This window comes from Glossina fuscipes, unplaced genomic scaffold, assembly GCF_014805625.2.
Source record: "Glossina fuscipes isolate IAEA_lab_2018 unplaced genomic scaffold, Yale_Gfus_2 27, whole genome shotgun sequence".
In the NCBI taxonomy this organism is placed as follows: domain Eukaryota; kingdom Metazoa; phylum Arthropoda; class Insecta; order Diptera; family Glossinidae; genus Glossina; species Glossina fuscipes.
Window position 1 is genome coordinate 3,700,572 of NW_023998422.1, and position 21,021 is coordinate 3,721,592.

At 35.1% G+C, this 21,021-nt stretch overlaps 1 protein-coding gene across 1 annotated transcript in view; it reads right to left on the reverse strand.

The window, feature by feature from the left end:
- Positions 1 to 1,572: 1,572 nt before the first annotated feature.
- Positions 1,573 to 21,021, reverse strand: part of LOC119635783 — an 83,150-nt gene continuing 63,701 nt past the window's right edge. The window contains exons 5-13 of the mRNA XM_038030787.1: positions 17,501 to 17,644; positions 14,281 to 14,481; positions 13,829 to 13,897; positions 10,699 to 10,808; positions 10,344 to 10,558; positions 4,857 to 4,995; positions 4,549 to 4,654; positions 4,273 to 4,435; positions 1,573 to 4,101 (exon numbers count right to left, since the gene is read on the reverse strand). Of these exons, the coding sequence (XP_037886715.1) occupies positions 2,558 to 4,101; positions 4,273 to 4,435; positions 4,549 to 4,654; positions 4,857 to 4,995; positions 10,344 to 10,558; positions 10,699 to 10,808; positions 13,829 to 13,897; positions 14,281 to 14,481; positions 17,501 to 17,644 (2,691 nt within the window). The 3' untranslated portion in view covers positions 1,573 to 2,557. The remainder of the gene's footprint in view (positions 4,102 to 4,272; positions 4,436 to 4,548; positions 4,655 to 4,856; positions 4,996 to 10,343; positions 10,559 to 10,698; positions 10,809 to 13,828; positions 13,898 to 14,280; positions 14,482 to 17,500; positions 17,645 to 21,021) is intronic.

A 21,021-nucleotide genomic window follows, 5' to 3' on the forward strand; every position in this document is an offset into this window, starting at 1 on the left:
TCTACCGTTATGGATTATTTTGACTTATGATGTTTTGGGACGCGCTAGAGTCACCTAGCTCTATCTGATCGGCTATCTATAGAACAGCTAGAGGAAAACTGATTATCAGTATTTAAAGGCCTTTTTCGTAAAAATAGAAGCCGTCAAAAAGCATTGGAATTACATATGCTTTATAACAACTTTTTTTTTAAGGCCACATATTCGAAAAGGTTGTGTTAATCAAACGTACTCTAGAAACCCGTTAAGAGATCTTGTTCAAAGCGAGATAGTGATTCCACTTTATTCGAACTCGACTCTCTGTTATTGCGAGGGTCTATCGTATGCCGATGCACTTATATGACTTTAAGTGTTTTTTAATTACCGACCGCCGATCGTATTGGAAAATAAATGTAATCCGCGAATAATCGCCAACCAATAGATAAAATACTACCGAATATTACTAGCCGATGTTGCTCCCAAAATTAAGGAAAATATTTACCAAAACAATGTAAAACTTTACTGAAAGAAATTTCTGAAATCTGCTAAATAGCTTCGTAGCCCAATGCAAAAGCAATGCCAAATATTGATATATCACATCGAATTAGCTCTAAGATCAGTGAACAAATGAATGGACCGAGTGGCTGACAGTTTTAGTTTTAATAACAAATTTTCAACACCTTAACTGTTAATTGGCTGGTGGGCTGTTGAAGACTCAATTCTCGCTCGAATATAATTTTCTAGCTTATCATCTCTGACTCTGTCAACCGCTCACAACAAGCGATTACTTTCTATAACATGACTGATATGGAGAAAGAAAAAAAAAAACATGTACTCTAGCAGAATTTAGTTTAAAATATATATATATATATGTATATATATATATCCGCCTGAGTGTCCGAGTAGGCAGAGTCTCGACTAACAATTCAATGGCTGTGGGTTCGAATCTCAAATGCGGTAGAGCTTTTATTAAGGCCGATAGGCTTAGACGGTAGTGCCTTAAGACTTGAGTCCTAGAATTTATTCTCTGGCTAAATTAATAATAATAATAATAAGAGTTTAAAAATATAGTCTTCACAAAAAATTTCTTTTTAAAGATGACAATTTTTCTGTGGCGACGCGCTTATGCAACAACGTGTTTTCATCAAGTCTTATAAACGTATGTTGTCTGCTTTCACTCAGGAATAATGAATATCAGCTTTTCAATGGAAAACATGCGTTTGGTTTTGATATTTATTTGAATTTCATTTTAGGTGATTTTATATCGATTTATGCAACAAGAGGCTCAATTTGATTCACATAAATACAATATAAACCGCAATTCATAAATTGTAAGGTTTTTATGCACGCAATGAATAGAATTCCATTGAGAAGGATATGTTAAACAAAACAAAGCGTGTTAATTAGTTTTAATTGTGAAATTTTAATTCAATTGCGGTTAACTCTTAACACTGCAACTGAAATTGCGTTCAATAACGACCATAATATTTTCAAATAATATCATAAGTTAAAGTTTTTTTCATTTTTAAAAAACCAGATGATATTCATGAATATTGATTAAAATTTCCCAGAAATAAAATATTCATATTTAATAATTAAAATATATTAAACATTTATTAAATTGTTGGTGATTGTCTTCGGAAGTCCTTTCAATCTGTTTTAAGTGATATGAAATTTTTTATTTTTTTTCTATTGGGCAAAATTATGCTTTGGTCATTGAATTTTTGCATCGTTTATCAGAGTTGCACGAGCTTTTCCGACAGCTTCCCACAAAAAGGAAGAAACTTTCTTTGTACTATATAGAAGAAATCTTGGATACTTCGCTCCTTTCACTTTTTATGCTCTAAGCTATAAACAATACTTTTCGTTATATTTCTCTTATTCGGCTGGCTTTGACATTTTAAATAAGAAAATTTGGAAAAATCTTACGATTTTTATATACTTTTAATATACTTTTGATCGGGCCGTGAGTTTGGATTGATTTGGTCATTTATGTTCACTGACTTCTCAGTCTTCTGGCTCTTACCGCCATTAAGAACGAAAACGAAAAAATTATAACCGTATGCATGTCTTCTTAGTCAAGGTCCAAAATCCATTGTCAAAATAGACGAGGATTGTTTAGCGAAACATTTATAAAATAACTAAATATCGACTACTTGCAAATAATGTAAATATGTTAAGCAACATGAGATGTAAAACTTGACGTAAATAAAGGAAAATACTTTAAAACTTTTCATACCTATGCTTAACGCTCGAGTCATTCTAGGTTTGTTTCAGGGCAACACAGAAACATAGCTAGAATGATTTGTCTTCCTCGTGCAAGTCAGGACATCAACAGCAGATAGTAAAAAAGAATTGATAAATCACTTGCCATTAAGAAAGGGTTTCCGAAGCACGTGGACGTGAAAACGCACTCTATACTTCCTGGTAATGAGTAAATGTGTTTAGCTTTAAGATTCTCACCAACTAAGTAAAAGCAAATGTTTCAACCAAAATGTAAATAAAGAATAGAAGTTAAGAAGTTAAGTTAAATAATCAATTATAATAAATTGAAAGAGACATTATTAGCTGGTGTCGGAACTCAGACGGAAACTTCTTTAGTGAATTTGGAGCGATCGTTTAAGTTTAGAATTAATTTGTCGGGACGTTTTGGTCTGCCGTTCGAAGGATCGGTTGTCTGGGAGCTGGAAGGTTTACTATGCTCAGTATCCAATTTTTCGGCGTTACTTTCCGGCATAACATGAGAAGTTAAAGTGATAGTATCGGTAAGCGGTTGGGTTTCACTAACTTTGGCTTCGTGAGTAGAAGATAAATTTGATAAACTAACTTTGCTAACATCGCAAGACAATTTAATGCCTTTACTGTTATTATCCTCATAACTATCACTATCGCTATCACTATAGTTGTTTTCATCTTCGTCGTCTTCATCGGTGGTTGTATAAAAGATAATATCATCGGTGGAATAAACTTTTTCCGTTAGTTGCGTTACGTTAGTACCATATTCCAAAATTTGAGAAGCCGTTGTTGTTATCGATGTCGACGTTTTGATATTCTTCTCCTCCAATTCGCTTAATAATTTGCTACATTTACTACTTAACTGAGCTAATTTTCTATGTTTCTTTTTAGTCATTTTACTACTTACGCTAAATTTAGTTTTACAACTATCACAAATTCGATAACTTACACTAGGTACAATGGTTGTCGCTTCCACGCAAGGCAAGCTGGCACTGCTGGTGCTGTGCCCTTTAACTTTCGCATTACTTTGATTTGACTGATTATACCTATTACGACTCGTGCAGGGCGGCGTGTTAGTGGCAGCTGAGCGTTTCCTACAACTGATACGTCTCTGCGGTAATTGATCCAAATCATCGGCTTGCGAACACATGCAGTCGAGTTTAACATTTTTAAATCTTAAACCAATACCCTCGGGCTGCGGCGAGCCCAACAGTTGACATTTATTCACCGGTTGTTGCATCGCAAGCTCGTGCGAATGTTTACAGGGTGAATTGGCGGTGGCGGTGGCGGTGGCGGTCATGGTATGATAGTGTTGCGTACATTGCTCATAGCAACGTCCGCAAATGATACGATGATTTGACAACATTTCTACTGAAATACAATTTCCGCTCAAGTCAGTATTTATGGATTTTTCTTTGCAATAACTTTTCAACTGCGATTCCAATTTCGTTGTATTGTTTGTTGTCATTGTTGTCACATACGTGGACGGTGGTTGTGATAATGGTTGCAGTTCGTTGGCCGCTATAGTTGACGAACTGCATACATTATTGTTGACCGTTGCTGGGATAGTGTTGCTAGTTGCAGTTGTAGGTGGAAGAGACAAAGTTGGCACTTTGAGTTGAGTGTACTTTTGCATTTCGTTGTTCAGCGATAGTAAAGGCAATGCTTCCGGCTTGCGTTGAGATAAGGTTAATTGATTTGCACTTGTAACAGCTTGAGTGGCGGCAGCAGCCACCATCATCACGCCACCCGGTGTTTTCAAACCGTCCAACAAACTGGAAATGGTCATAACCGCTACTCCTTTGGGTGGTGCCATCTCTTGTATGCGCTGTAGTTGGACACTGAGCTGACGTATTTCTTCTAAAGCCTCTTGTTCGGAGAGTTTATTTTCTGTGTACAAATAAACAAAAAAAAAAAAAAGAAAAAAGGAAAATCCAAAAACAATCCATGTAACAATGTAGGCAAAAACGAAATCGTAAAAATTCGTTTTGTAAAAAAATGTCCGCATGTAAAGTAGAAATGTGTATGAGAAAGTAAATAAAAGTATGAAGCTTGACTTACCCAGCGAACTGGTACCGGCTATGGGGGCTGTTGATGCCGTTACCGAGCCAGTATTAACAAACGTGCGCACTTGGGGTCGAAAATTAAATTTCGCCCCTGTTGACTTGGCACCCATACTAATGCTCTCTTGATGTGATTTACCGCTACGTAATACTATATAAACCTATGATATAGGCAATGCAAGTACACAAAAACAATTCAAGTTAATGGAAATTCCTTTTTCAGATATATATACATATATATATATTTTTTTTTTAATATATTTGCTCTTTTTACCTTACTGCCAAATATTAAACACAACAGTAGCGTTATGGTCAGCTGGGTATGGCAAAAAAATATGATATAAAGTAAATCTGGATTGGCAGGAGATTGCAAAAATAACCTTGGGGCGGAATCAAAAAAAAAAAAAAAAAGAAAACATATAGATACATATATATAAAAGAAAAGATATAATAGGGGAAAAACAAAGAAAAGCCGGATTAACTTTTTTCTTTCTTTTGTTTTTTTTTTTTGTTTTGTTTTGTTTTTAAATCGCTAAGGAATTTTCATATATGTTTCTTTTAAATGTCACGCGTACAACTTACATGGACACATTTAAGAAACATGTTAGTAGAAACTCATTGTATATGGCCATCGAAATGAAACGGCTTTCATTAAATTCTGAGGGCGCCTTACGCACCATTATACATAAACGCACACCCCAAGCCAAGAATACAACCTCCACTGTAAAATGATATAAAAAGTATAAAAAAAAAAGGAAAAAAGACAAGTTAATAATGTTTCATCTTTTGTGACGATATCTGATAATAAATATGTTTTTATGGCCCGTAGCTATACATTCGGTTGGTAGCGATAAGTCATATAAGTTTGAATAAATTCCTCTTTTTTTTCTTCGTTTAAGAGTTGATAGTTCAATAATTCATGTTTGATAGCTTACATAATGAAAATATCGTACGATTGAATGAACAGTCTCTTGAAAGACGCTTTTTTGCCCAGAAAATGCAAACCATTTATTCTAGGGGTGGGCAACATCCGCCGTCAAAGGGCCAATATTTATTTTCTTATCAGATCAGGTAGCGAAGGCAGATAATTTGAATGTAGCGAAGTGAACCCCATGACACCGTGAGTCGGATGCGGACCGCAGAACAGCAGTTGCCCGCGCCTGATTAGTTCTAACTTTGTCCAGGCACTGAAAGAAGAACAAGCGAACGTGCAACTCTTCACTTTCTGAATCAAAATTTCTGAATTGAAGTTCGTCCTTTCCTTTTGTAGGATCGGTCATAAGAAAATATATCAGACTGTTAACACTCTTGGCTCATAGCAGTGTTCTACTCAATCTGCTACAATTCAAATTATTTATATCACTTCTCGTATTAATTAGAAGTGCAAGGAGTCGAACGCCTCCGGAAGTGTAGAAAACTCCGAAAGCCTTATATCAGGTGTGTATGTCACTTATAAAACCAAAATTTTTGTATAGAAAATAAGAATCAGTTATATGAAAATGATAACGAATTCGTCCACTTTTCATCACCCATTAGAATGCGATGAAAAAACTTTGTTCCTTTTGCATTAAAAAAAAATTACGCACACTACCAGACATGCGACATGTGCTGGTATTACGACTGCTTATTATTGCCAAATGCCAGGCTATGACAAAAAATCCCAACTTAAGATGTGTGTGCCATGTTAGGGGTAAATCTGGGCAATTTCCGGTTTCATATTTACGTGCTTAGTTATTGCCAACAAATTGAAAGTGTCTGATATTTGTATATCGGCAATGCCTTCAAACTGAATTAAGATATTTGTATATCGGCAATGCCTTCATATTGAATTAACCGAATAATAAAGACGTCTATTGAATTCTCTCGTGGATTCTAATACACAAAAGGTACACTCATGCAGAATATAATGGTTTCAATTCCAATATTCTATTCTGTACATAGCAATATGTTTTAAGCCTTTTGAATCTTTTAAATTTATTTTGCCTTTGTCCAACTGATGCTTCTACATTAAATACAATACGAATTGCAAAAGCTTCGTGTAGTCTTCAGCAGTGAATAATAAATTCTTTTGGCTGACAAGTACAGAATGTTTGCCAGTGCCCGAGAGATTTCTGCCGCACAAGAAAATACACTCTGTTGAGCAAGACTCAACGGAGCATCTATCTTGCAATATTTGATGTTGATAGGCACTTTGTCTAAGAAATTTCAAACTGACGTAGAGCTTTAATAATGATGGTATTCCCATTCATCGCTTAAGAGATTTCAGGCGAATTTTTATCACACCTAGATGTACATAGAAAAGTTGCTTTATTTAAATAAAATATATATACGCAACAATAATATTATTTCAGGAAATGCTTTTCTCCTCCCTTTCACTTGCCGCTATTCAGTATGCGATTATATTTCCATTTACTATTATTTCTGCGAGCGCAAGTGCTATTAGTTGAAACCTAAGCTTTCCGTAAACCGTAGCTTCTATTTAAGTGAATTTTTTTATTTATTTATTAATTTTTTTATTTGCCTCTTTCATATGTAAGTCGACCACAAGGTTTACACAGCATTACAAACGGTTTACAGTAGTTACTAGTCATGAAGCAATCTTGTGACTCTTGTGAACGAGTTACGTGGTAAGTTTTGGTTTTTCGAACCGTCGCATCGCATCATTCTCCTATTCTTTAACCCTAATGCCCAGTCGTTTATAAGAATCATGGGAATAATTAAAATGTTATTGTTATGTACACCACTTATGCAGGTGCATACAACACCTGAAAAAAGTTAAGACAGGCCTATATTTTATTCAGATTTATCTCGGAATCGATTTAAAGCTGTCTATCTGCCTGCCCTTCTTGTACTGCTCAACATACAGGTCGAAATTTTTAAGATATTTTCATACACCTGCGTATTTCGGCTCAGGGACGAACGTTATCGAAAATGATTGGGATCGGAATAGTTTTTCGAACACTGTCCGCCCCATTATGGCGTATTTTGAAAAGTCATTATATGAATCACTGTATTAAATGAAGATTTGTAGGGACCATGGACCGCTGCTCTTACTTGTGTTATTCTCTTAATTGTTTATGTGTAGATGGAATTGATTTCTCTCTTTATTCTTCCTGACTGTATGTATGATTAGCACACATCCTGATTAGACAATGTTGCCTGTTCACGTAAGAACGTGACCGTTAGAAACAAATAAAGATAGAGAAATAAGAATAGTGGTGGCCGCAGCGTAGTCGATGCTTGCCCAAGCGAAAAGTTTCATGCCTTTACCGGTTTGTTGAAAATTCTTATAGGACTTGAAAATACTTCATTTTCAATTTAAGTGTAAAGGTTACTAACTTTGCTTCTATTCTGTCTTCACTCTTTGCTCTTAGTTAGGAAAAATTCGAAACTACCTATCAATCTTCTCCTATGGAGGAACATATGTTTTATTTTGAGTGTACTACGTCGTAGGATACTTACTTTCACGTAAGCTGGCACTCTTAAGCTTATACAGCATGTTTGCAGTGCGCTTAGAAGTGTGCTCTAAGAAGTTGTTTTTTCTCTTTTGTTATTAAATATGCTGTGTATGTGCAGACGTATTAACTGAAGAGAAAATTATGGTCGGTATGTCATGTAATGTTGAAGCATTACATGTGAAGATTGGTACTGTCTAATAATCAATTGGTCAACAATCTCCATACCTCTATTTATTATCCTAGGCCTGATATGTGTTCGTTGTATTCAGTTTATTTATCCAAGAAGACAAAGCAGACATCTTCATAAGATAAGAAAAAATTTGTTTGTTGATGTGTCCTTTTTGTCCAAGATATAGGATTTCTTTCTGACTTGGGAGTCAGTTGAAAATTAAAAAGGATTCCTAAGGACTCACATTTGTCAGGGTTAAGGTGAAACGTAGTAGGTCCGCTTTAATTTAAATGACAACTGAGTGATTTGCAAAAAAAATTTCGCTTTTCTCGATTTCTTTGTAATCTATAAATATTTTGTCAAGAGACGCTCTGCGATCTCACGAGTTCTTATGCTTTTATCTTGTCTTTATTAGTTCCTTCCAGATCGTGATGCAAAAGCGCCGAAGAAAAATTTTGCAAACCAAATTTAGTACTGGGGTTGTGTCCATTCATTGCCTCCATGCAAGTCGAATAATTTTTTTCTCCTATTCGCTAGTGATGAGAATAAAATCCGAAAATCCTGCTTTCGACTTTGCTTATTTGGTAAGGCGCCAAACGAAAGCTTTTTCAAACTTTTTTTCCCCGCACAAGCATTACGATATGAGCTATCATATATATGAGGACAGTGCGCGAAATGAACTTCCGAACAACAGATGAAGGCAAGCAATAATATCGCCAGGTATCTTAATCGAACACATCTATGACCCAACTTACGCTTTATTCTTTATTATGCTTAGTATTTTTTCTGTGTTTTTTTTTTTTTTTTTTTGACTAACTTAAGGCAGCAACGTTGTGTAACATGTGTTAGGGTTAAAAAGCGAAAAAATCAAGCGGTTGAATATGAAAACTTTTGTTTTAAGCCGAGTACAATTGTTTTGTTTTATTCCATTTTTGTTCTTCCTCAGCTATTTTTGTGCATTTGATTAAATTTTTTAAATACCTTTGTTTTCTCCTATTCTTTCTGTTTGAGATAATGTTTCTTAAACCGAACAACAGCAACAATAAAACAATATTACTGCCATTATGTTTCACATTTCTTACATGCATGTCATTTTTTGTTAAATGTCATAAACGTGTAGTGAAACACAGCAGAAAATATATAAAAAATTAAAAAAAAAAAAAAACATTTTATTTTACTTTAAGCAAACAGAGCAAAAAAAAAAAAAAAACAACAGCCTTAACACATACATTTCAAAAGATATAAGTAAGCCCTTAGTGTAAGCGTTGCTGTTGTTGTTGTTGTTGTTGTTCCCTATATATGAATAAAGAAAGGCAAGTGTGGCATACGTAGTTCGCAATGAAAAGCTAATGTATGAAGATATGATTGCATTTTAAGGACATGACTCTTGCATTGTACTGCCTTGTGTTGAGTGTCAGAAAACTTTTATATGTTTACGTCTACGTCACGAAAAGATAAGGGTGGTGCTACAGTTGTCATTTCGCTTGTACCATTAAGAAATATGAATTGCATATATATGTATGTATGCGTAAATAGTACTACGTGTATATTGATCATGTTCAAATCTATGTTATGCGACACCATGTCGCGAGAAAGATGGGAAAAAGTGACCTTTTTCAAGGGAAAAAGTTATCAGAACACATGCAAGCACCTAATAATTTAGCCAGAGAAAAAAGTTCCAAGACGACTCAAATCTAAAGGCGTCAACATCTAAGGCTATCGGGTTTTGTTGAAAACTCTGCCGCACGTGAGATTTGAGTCAATGAGTTGTTAATGGAGATCCTTCGTCTACTTCCTTAATTTAAAATATTTTGAACATCTTGACCATGGCACAGATTTCACCTCATTACCGTACTTAAGGTACAACTACCTTCGATTGGCGAACCATCAGGCCTAAAAGCAAATGAATCTTGAATGAATTTTGTGCATCCATATTTTATTTCAAGGCGTCTTTAATTTTCTTACTCGCTTTTTCATTGAATTTTTTCAACCTCTTCATCTTGAGTTTTTTTTCTTATATCTTTTTTTCATGTTCGTATTCTCCTTTCTTGAAAGATTCGTCCCTTTTGGCATTAAAAAATAATAAAGTTGTTATATTGTAAGAATTCATATTTAATGCAGATGATATTAAGGCAACAATAACAACAATAACAACAAACCGTTCTTGTTGTATATTATATTTACTCTTTACTTTTAATACACTGTTAAGAGCTCAAATTCTCACACAATTCTTGCGTACAAGTTAAAGTGTGATTTTTGCTTTTATCAAAAATGCCTGAAAAAAATTTTTTTATATTCCCTTTTACTATTGCAGCAACAAACTTGTGCGGAAAAAGTTTGCTGACTTAAGTGAGTGTCGAACTACAACACAGCAGTAAACAGAAGATACAAAGTATTTTTTACGTAATTTCTTTCCGCTTATACTTCCCCTATGCAACTTACTTGAAGTGAACGTGTAATCCCACCAATCAGTTTTACATAGGAACGCCTTTAGATCATCAGCAGTACGTCCCACAACGACATCAGGCGGCGAGACTAATGTGCGCACCAATAAGCATGTACCGATGGCACCACAAATGCAACCTAAGCGCTTAAGCAAAGCCGCATCCGTAATTTTTACTGCCTTAGCAGATCGCACACGAAATATAACAGAAATGCTGCAAGAAGAAATCAAAATAAGCTCATAAATTTTCAATTTTCTTATTTTTACTTTTACGATTCATCATTTTTTTTTTTTTTTTAACCTTTAATATATTGAATTAGAGTTGCAATCTAGAGTCTATCATAGTACGCTTACCGCCATGTTTTTAACATCAAAGCACCATATGTTAAGGAAAACCCAATTTCTCTCAGCCAAATGCGAGCTGTGCAAGTGTATAAATTCGGATTGGGATACATAACGATATTCTGCAAATTAAAAAAAAAATAAAATATAAACGAAAATATATAGAAAAAACAATGTGTAAAGATGGTAAGCATTTGGTCTTAGAAACCTATTCGTACGTACGACAGTAGTAAAATTTAAAAGATTAAATGGAAAATTGAAAAATTGAGAAATCAATCGGATTTGGTTTTTATGCAAATGTGAAAAGAATTATTTAAAAAAAAAAAAAAAAACGAATTTTTTCAGAAAACAATACAGAGAGAGAAAAAATGACAAGTTCCAGTAGATGTAATAGAGGAACTTAATTTCTTCAAAGTATTGGATGTATGAATATGACTCTGGCGTTTGCTAAGAGAGAAATAGATAGGTAAAAAGATAGAAAGAGACAGAGAGGATGTGTGATTAACACTATAAGGTGCTAGGCTAGTTGAAGTTAGATTTACGGATCTATGAGAAGAAACTAATTAAACTCGCGTAAATCAGACGCCTGTTTAGTTACGCACTGCAGAAGAAAGAAATCAAAACCGGAAGTAGTTTGACCTTGATTCGGGTCATGTTAGAATTCACTTGATTCAGGCTGGCTGCAAGCTTGTCCATGCCAACCTTACCGCATGCCAACTAGAAGATCAGATGTTTACCGATTGAGTTGCTTTTGCGTCGTTCACTGCATCAGCTTAGCATAAATTAACTAAGCGTGGGACACCACGCTACTACTCTTCCTGCTTATTGGGAAGGATAGTGCCACTATAGCCACTATGAAGACCGGATGCATGACGATAGTCAAAGCTCATAAGACCACGATGGAACTACAAAGCTGCATATCCGTGGCAGATTCTTGTGATATCTTATCGCTTGTTCTAACTAAATGAAGACAACCATAAAACAACTGTTGCAATTAGAACAAAAACTGAGTTTGATTTGGCAAAAGTCATCGTATGGAGAGTCTTCAGTTTGAAGAAATTTCCGTTCTGTGCGGCCAAACTTGCTTAGCAAATGTTTGCTGCTCTAACTTGGAATATCTGACTCTCACTGCTGTCGTCGGCATATATTTGTCCTTCTGATCAAGAAGAGAGAGTGAATCGTTAACAAGCTCATTGTAGAAGAAGGGAAACATTCACTAAATGATTATGGATTGCGAGCTCGTCTTACTTAATCGTTTAAATGGGACCCACATAATTCTATCTATGGCTTTGAATTTTCAAAAATGCAAAAAATAGAGGAAAGAAGAATCTTGTATAAATAAATATTCAAAATTAATAAAATCTCTTTCTCTGATGTCGTCGGCGCGCTGGGTACATTCTACTATAATTACTCTAAGGCGACGCTTCTTCTTTTGAAACATTCTCGCAGACACGAAGATGCTTTCAAGTCACTTTAGACGTTTTCTAAACGCGTCTCTTAGCTTATTAGAGGAGTCAGAAAAATCCATCTACGACATAGATTTGAGCTCGTTGGGACAATGCGCGACATCTCGCGAATAAACTGTCGATGAAACAGAGCTCAAAGCATTTTTTGTAAATAATAGTAAAAAATTGATTTTTTCGAAACACACACAGTGGCCCTTAGATTAAGTTAAGTGAGAAGCGCTATAGCTAGGAAATTTTTCAGTTTTCAAACTGAAATCAAAGACCTTCCTGCAGTGGATGTTTAAACTGAAGATAGCCATACATCAACATTCAAGGGGAGTAAGAATGCACGTAAACAGAATTAATGCCCCGTTCAATGCAATTAAGTGCAGGTGTTCTAATTGCAATGTTCTAATTAATCAAAAGACCACAGGCCGCAGCATATGGGAAAATGGGAAAAAATATTACGAGGGAGTAGAAGAATAAGAAAAATAAGAAAATTGCACTCTATGTCGCCTCGCTTAACACTATTAAGTTCTTGTTAAAGCTGAATAAAGAAATACAAGACGCGCAGACAAAATGCATCACAAATCTTAAGAAACAACTAAACAGGACGGACAGACAGACGGGTAGATAAGCTTAGATCGATTCGATGTCGGCTCTATCTCAAGTCCTTCTGTGTGTTGCATATATCCTTACAAACTTAATATACCCTTGTATCACATATATAGAGATATGAATGTATGTAAATATTAAAACATGAGAATAAGCTTAAGCATCTGAATAAATAAAACGAGAATTGAAAATGTAAAATTCTGAAGAAGAGCATAAGAAAATATTAATGTAGGAAAGAAAGCTTAAAAAATACTAAGAATAAAAACACGAATGGTTATATGCCTTATATTTCCATGATTTCAATTGCTGTAACAAGTCTTAAATTTCATTTAACAAGAAAAAAACATAGCATTTTTTTACTGTAATGTCCAGCGCCGAACGATGAGGATGAGCATTTCTATTCCGTCCTGATCTTTGTAACATCCAGAAAGAAGCGTCAGAGACCCCATACACTATATAAATACACTTGACAAGCATCAATTTCTCATTTAAGATTTAAGACTGTCCGTCTGTCTGTCTATATGTGCTAAACATTCTCTTGGTCGTGAAAATGCAACAAACAACATGCTTTAAATTTCGTATGAGTGGGAGTTCTTGTAGGCAGATTGATAACGAAATCGAGTCAAGTCGGTTAGAGAACATGCTCACCGTACAACATATGTTGAAGACAAGAAAAATTTGCACCTGTTCAAAAATGGAAAAAATCGACCACGCCTATTAAAAATTACAGAATACTATTATTATCGAGTAAAGATCTGAGTTGTTCTACAAATCAGTCCGTTAGTCCGTCTGCTCCATTTGTCTGTTAATTGCTGCGATGAACGTACTCATGGTCATAAAAATGGAGATATTCGCCTCAGCCATACGATATAAATTTTCGCTTTTATTCCATAAAAATAGAAAAACAATAGCCCCACCCACGCAATATTATAGAGTATAGATATTTAGTTTTTCCTTCTCTTAAGTCGTTTTTTTAGAATAACTTGTGTGATGTGTATAAAGAATTCGGTCAGCGCCGAATGTGATTTTCTTGTTTATGTTTTTTTTTTTTTTTTACGTTTCATTTATTCTCATCTACTTACTGTGCAATATATAAGGAAAGCACCCAGGGCTATAACGCGTAATAATGCAGGACTAGCAGCTCGCACCACCTGATGAAAATATTAAAGATATTCAAAAAAAAAAAAAAAAAGAAAAAAAGGAGAATATGTAAAAACTATTTATTACGATTAAAACCGCACAATTACTCATGTACTTGTTTTAAAATTTTAAAACAAAAAAAAAGCGATTTTTTTTTTTTATACGCTACAAAATCAAATATTGAAAAATTTAAATAATTCGAAAAAAAATGTTTACCAATAAATTTTTTTAAATTGTTTACACCATACAACAACAAGAACGCGATAGTAGAAAATATTTATTTCAATTTTTTGTGAATATTTAATAAAAACAACAAAAACAAAAAGAAGGAAATTAAATAGTACTACACTCGCAATGAAATCATATGACTATCACAATTTAAGCGCTGACTGACCTTAACTTGCTGATAACGGAACGTAAACCAGGCGGCTGGTGGCAGCAAACCAATGACTATGCAGGCCAGCACCAAAATGCTAGTACGCATTGGCCAGTTGAGCGCTGCTATGCAAGGGGAACCGTCCTCACAATAATCACAACCTTCAGCACATTGCAAGCATTCGTACTCATTGACAATATTGTATGTTGAGTTTTTACCCTACAGCGTTCGCAAAATAGATGCATGTAAATGTGAAGGGAGAAAAAAAGCATCAAGCATGACAGGAAACTGAAACTGACTATTGTTATAGTTACGTGTTTAATTATATGAAAGTTATGAACGTGCAACTGCAAGGCAAACATATTTACACTCAATACAGACTCGTGACTATTAAGAGAGACATTGACATTTTTAATAAAAATTAAACCAAAATTCGAGGGTCGCACAAAACGATACACGTTACATGATAATCCTCGAATTAATGCGACTGGGTGCGACGGGTTAACTTGATTACGCGCAAAAGCGTCCAAACTTTTATTTTTTTTTAAGAAAATTGTATTTTAATTAATCGCACAAACTCTAAAGAGATTCTACGCGATGCGAAGGTTCAAAAAACTTTGCTTAAACTCAAAGCGAAAGAAGAATTCAAGCTTGAAAAACATTGCAGAAGTTGATCCAAAGAAATGCCTTAGGGCATTAAGAGCAAAAGAAAACGAAAGAAGAACTCAAGCGTCGGCGTTTTCACTGCAGGGTTTATATTCGCATAGCATGATAATCACTTCACGAAAACGCGAAAACAAAGAAATGCTTCAGAGTATTAAAGATTTTCTACTTTTAATGAGAAGGTGCAGAAAAACTTGCCCAAGCTACGAGTAATTGAAGAAGTCGGTTGGGGTAATCCTCGTGGGGGTTATGTTTACTCAATGGTTGAGGAGATTCCACTTAATAAGTGGGCTCGGGAAACCTTCGTCAAGCTCAAAGCGAGGGAGAAAGTCAAGCATTTGGGTTTTCACAGCAATAGCGTGATAATGGCTTCATAAAAACGTTGCCCGAAATTTATCAAAAGAAATCCTTTAGAACATTACTACTCAAGGAGAGAGCAGATTATATTTCGCTTACTACCTCGCATAACAGGACTCATTTGTTAATAATTTTGCATTGATTGATTGTAAGGAGAGCTTTAGAGCTGGATTTTCAGAGCTCTAAAAATCATTTCTGTTATTATCGTGGGTAACCTATTTTTGTCATGAGTATATGGGGACATGATTACCAAAAAAAGAGTTGGCGGAAAATCATTCCCTTCAAAGTATACTCTCACAAGCACAAGCATTACAGGATAGCAAAATGCTTCAGTCTCTTTGTCTTGGAAAAGGTGCTACGAAAATGAAATTGTCGCGTATACAACAGAAGCACGTGAATCATTGTTGAAAATAATTTGAAGAACAAGATTGCTTACATTGAGCATTTGTTACCTTGAATACATCACAAACGACCCTCGTATACTAACATTCATTTATAGGTGTACTCGCAGCGTTCGTTCAGCAATTAAAATTCATTATTCGTGGTCTTGAAATTGCTACACAAACTATTTAACGGTTTTTTTAACATTGCAAGGCTTAAACATCATTAAAGTTCATGCGATATAAATAAATATGTTTGGATTCTATTTTTATTTTCCTATAATTAATCATCACCTTAGATGTGACTTTAGCATTAATTATTTTAAACAGAGAGCTCTTATGACAAAGTTGTTTAGCCTTTTTAACGAAAGACGGGAAGATAGTAATTTTGACATTTCGTTAATAATATCTACAAAACATATTTGAAAGGCTCAATAGGATATAGCGTGTAGTGCATCTGGTTGCTTGCTAACTTGTAGACTCCACCGATTGCTACGAACCACTTGTCGTATCGTGTTGACCATCTACTGGGCGTATTATTATACAAAAAACCGATCAGCTATCGTTCAGTGCAACTGTCATATGTGATAACTGTCGGACACATCACTTTACTGTAAAGTAGATCTTCTATTGGGATACCCCATCGTTCCAACAGCCTATCTCGTTAAACCTTTATTGTAAAAACTGTCGCGTGCGCGCCTGCTAGCACGTAGGTTGTCTATCATGGTCTATCATCGTCTATCGTTTACAACGTTTATCACATACATGTTCTGCTTCTTACGGATGTAATAACAGCGCACTGTCAGCGACATTTATGAACCGTCCATCAAATGGATCATCTATCACACAAACCATCTATAGGCGTAGAGGCAGCGTACTGGTTACTTGTGGTTCTATAATGGAACAGACTATCCTGGCGCCGCTTTCACATTATCTCAGACTGGATCCTTATCGTATTCTTGATGTTTATTATATTATTGTGCTTCACTCACCCCCGCCTTAAATAAGGGGTTCGTATGCCGCCTTCGTGCAGTTTTATATCGAAGCATGTCTTAAAAAAATCGACGCATATCTTCCATTTTTCGACAATCTATCACATAGACCGTCTGCCTTACAAGCCGCTTGTAATTCACAAGAGACTTATCAAGAGATGATCAGACAAGCTATCTTTCGTACTTATCACATCAGATCGCCTAACAAAGAGTTACTATATCGTTGGGCCCCTTTAATGAAGAGTAGTAATAATGACTATCTGTGAATCGAGTCTGTTTTCAGTCGAGGGCTTATCTTACGAAGAGTACGTTCTGCTGCAGTTGATTAAAGTCCTCAAACGCGCAAAAACTGATAATAAAAATTAACGACACTGGCCGCAAATCCACCTGCGAAACCTACAACACTAATACATCTATATACTATAGGAAGGCGGGAAGTTTGAAAATATATTCGTTATCGAATGCCAAATTAACGTGAATATCTATCAAGATTATACAGAGTAATCCACAAGCTATTCGAAGAGTGACTGAAACTATATACAATCTTGGTGCAAGCAGTCCTTATCGGCAACAATTTGTAAAAACTTGATTTCTTTCATAATAGCTTTCTAAAAATATAGTGTCCTCTGAAGTTGACTACTTTCTAGATAACCCAATATTTAGTTCACGAAATATTTGCCGCAAGACGAGTTTTTTTTTTTTCATTGGTTCTTGACAAAGTTTCTAAAAAAGTAAACATTTGTTGACAGGAAATGTAGTAAATTTTAAAAATGAGAAAAAAGAAAATAATAACATTTTCTTGTCTGATTAAACAACTAAGAGGAAATACCTGTGCAAGTAACTTACCAGCATAAGTTTTTCGTATTCCACTTCCAGTAAGCTGCCATTGAAATATTTGTGCTGACTTCCGGTATCGGGAAAATAATAGCCTTTACGGCAGACACACTTATAAGAGCCGCGACGAAATCCCAAGCCCTTAAGAGCTTCGCACTAGAAAACAGCGCAAATGCAAATAATTCAAGCAGAGAAACTCAATGAATATACAAAAGTTCTTACAAAGAATGTTTTACAAAAAAAACGCTTTGCGTTGTTGGCATAAGATGGATACTGTTTAGTAAGTAACGGAAATGGGTCAAGTATTTAGAGAGCGGGAGGATAAATATTGTCAAATACACAATTTTAATATTTTAAGTTATGACATTTATTACAGTCGCAAGCAAATAAGTACAGAGAGGCACTGCTTTTATTAAAACGGTAAACTATGCTGTTCCTACGATTCATCATCCATTAAATTTGCCCTCGAAACAATAAATGCTATGTCTTTAAATTCCTACATCTATCACTGAATGATAATGGAAACGATAACTTTATCAAAACGTTTGCCACATCCAGAAAGGAACTCCAGATACCCCATAGAGAATAAATATATTTCTTATCAGTATTAAATTCTAAACCGATCTAACTATGTATTGTGTGCATGTCAGTGCGTGGTAAATATTTTCCGAGTCGCAAAAATGCTGCTATCGCGTTAAGATTTATCAGAAAAATTGAAAGCTGTTGCTAGGAGGTTGGTATAGAAAATGTGACGCATTGCGCGAAGCATGCAATAAAGCGTAAACTGCACGCAATTCCATTCCTCTAAGCATAAGTTTATGAATTTTGCTCATTACTTGTAAATTATGAAAGATAGAAAGATGAAATTCTCCACATTGAGCTTTCGGAGAAACCTACTCTTTGTGTACAAATGTGGGCCGCACAAGGCCCGATTTTTATTTTGTTACTTTTTTGACGTTTTTGTGCTTATTACTCATAAGATAAACAAGAGCGAACGCTGAAAATAGTCCTCAGAGAAAGATGTACCGTCCGTCTAGAAATGCGTAAAAGTTTTAATAAATGCGATGGACCTCACGGATGGCTGGAAGAGTAAGGATTCGCTTACTCATTGTCAAAAAAGTAAGTGTAGCCTTGATTGGTTGTCTAAACGCAACAACCCTTGTCCTAAAAAAGACTAGGAGCAAAGAAAGAAATTAATTTCCATACTGTATAATATTGCGTGGGCATGGCTGATCGTTGTATAATTGAAGTGGACGTTTGTGTCGTGTGTCTCTTGAGGAAAAAATATTTTTTATCTATATTTACCCTCTAAATCTATTATTTAATACTTATATCGGTATATCGAATTGTGGAGAAAAAATTAACCCATCACTTCGTTACGTCTGCGATACTTAATTTAGAATTCAAACGTTAAGCTTCTCATGTTCTATTTCCCAAGTCTTTCTATTTGGCGTCCAATTGATTATATTGCTAAGAGAAAACGAGTCCTCTTTAATACGCTACAGTAGCCGACACTCCATCCCCGGTGAAGCATTGTTAGATATAATAACTGTGACAGCCGGTTGCGGCTGAACATATTTTTCTTACTTATTTTTAATTACGAGTTTTATTAAAACATAATAACACGAGATAAGGTCGATCGTATAGTCCTTAAGTTCACATCTCTTTGCCTTTGAGAACGCGACGAAAATTACTTTAAGCTTTTCCTATCGAAGGACTATTAAAGGATGCAACGAACATTTTCAAAGCACAAACGAACATTTTCAAGACACAAACTTTGTTTTTAATTAGTTTGAGAGAAAATTTTGTCGATCCTATCAATCTTAGCCATGGACTCTTCTGTTTTCACTGCAATTATCGTTCAGTTCTATAAACAGGATATAATTCTTGTTATCTTCAATTGATATCATAATATTAAAGGTTAGGACCGATTTCGCTGTAATCTTTTGTTATTAAATTTCTTGATAAATTCAGTTATATTAAACGTATTCATATTATATTGAGCTTAAATCAAGGAATCTTTGTTATATTTCCACTCATTTCGTTTCTGTTACGCTATGAGTGAGTGAAGGGTTGGAAACAATGAATGCGCATTCATTGTGCAACACGCACTCAAATGTGAAAATATGAGATGGTTGCGCGTATTACCACAGCAAAGCAAGTAGATGGCCAACTTTTAGGTTCACTGCATGCATTTGCATTCACGAGCAAAACAATGATGTTTACGTAAACAAACCCAAATCTTATTGTCGATATTTTAAGCACAATACGGTTTTAAACTTTTATTGACACACAATTTCATTTCATTTTCTACATGCAAGAAGGAAAGAAATCAATTGCTATTGAAAAATTAGGTTGTCAAGGGTGAAATTTGTATATAATAGATTATATGCAATCTAGGTATATACATATATATATATAAACAAGCTACGGTCGGATAAGAGCCCCGTTAGATGCCCTATATTTTTTTTGTATGAGAGCAAATTCTAAAAATGTCCCCATACGATCCAAATTTTTCACACTAACTACGACGTTATACGGGCAGTGGTCGAAAAAGTGCTCCAATCCGACCCATTTTCAATAGGGTGCCCACTTGAGTCAAGGCACATTAGTGTATAAAATTTCAAAAAAATATTCGAAAAATTGCGACGTGTTGGCACAGATCAGACAAGCAAGCGGACAGCCAGGCTTATTAGGTGAATCTATCCCAAGTCCTTCTGGGTGTTGTATACTTCCGCACTACCAAAGGCGGTGCAGATCACAAAAAAGATATGCTTTGCATATGTGCAAATAAGAAGCGACAAAAAACCATTCATTTAATTAAAATGAAACTTATGCTTGAAATATATGCCGGCTCAGGAAAGCTACGAAAGGTTACTAAGTTTCGATAGACGACGCTGTAGGCTAGCTTCAGTGTGCTATGGGACCGACTGTAAACAAAAACCAGGCATACAATTTTTATTTTAGTTTTATAAGGACTTCAATAATATTAGGATGGAATCATTTTTGTCAGATATGTTTACCTGGCAATGCCTTCATATTAAATCACTAAACTTTGCAATCTGTCACTTCCCATACTTATAAAGAAATTAGAAAACTGAAAACCACTGAATTTACCTGGCATACGTATTTTCTTGCTCTCCGTACATCACAATTTTTACTCTTACTTCTTAGTTGACTCACTTGCACTTCATTTCAGAAAGATTCAAAGAAAATAGACGACGTGAGTTTTGAATCTAGGGTTTTGAAATTATTTGTACGTATGAACAATTTGTGGAGTAGTTGCGTAGAAATGATCGTCTTTTTGGTCGTACGTCAATTTTATTGCATGGAGATTTCAGACAGACTCTACCAGTTGTGTCGTGATCAATACATATGCATATGAAATTAACGCGTCAGGTCAAAAAAAATTATATTTAATGACAAATTCGAGCGCACAATTACAACATGTTGCAGCAGCTCAGCGCTTTTCGGAACATGTTGACGTCGAAAAGGGTTGCATTACTTCACCATTCGATTTTTATAATATTATG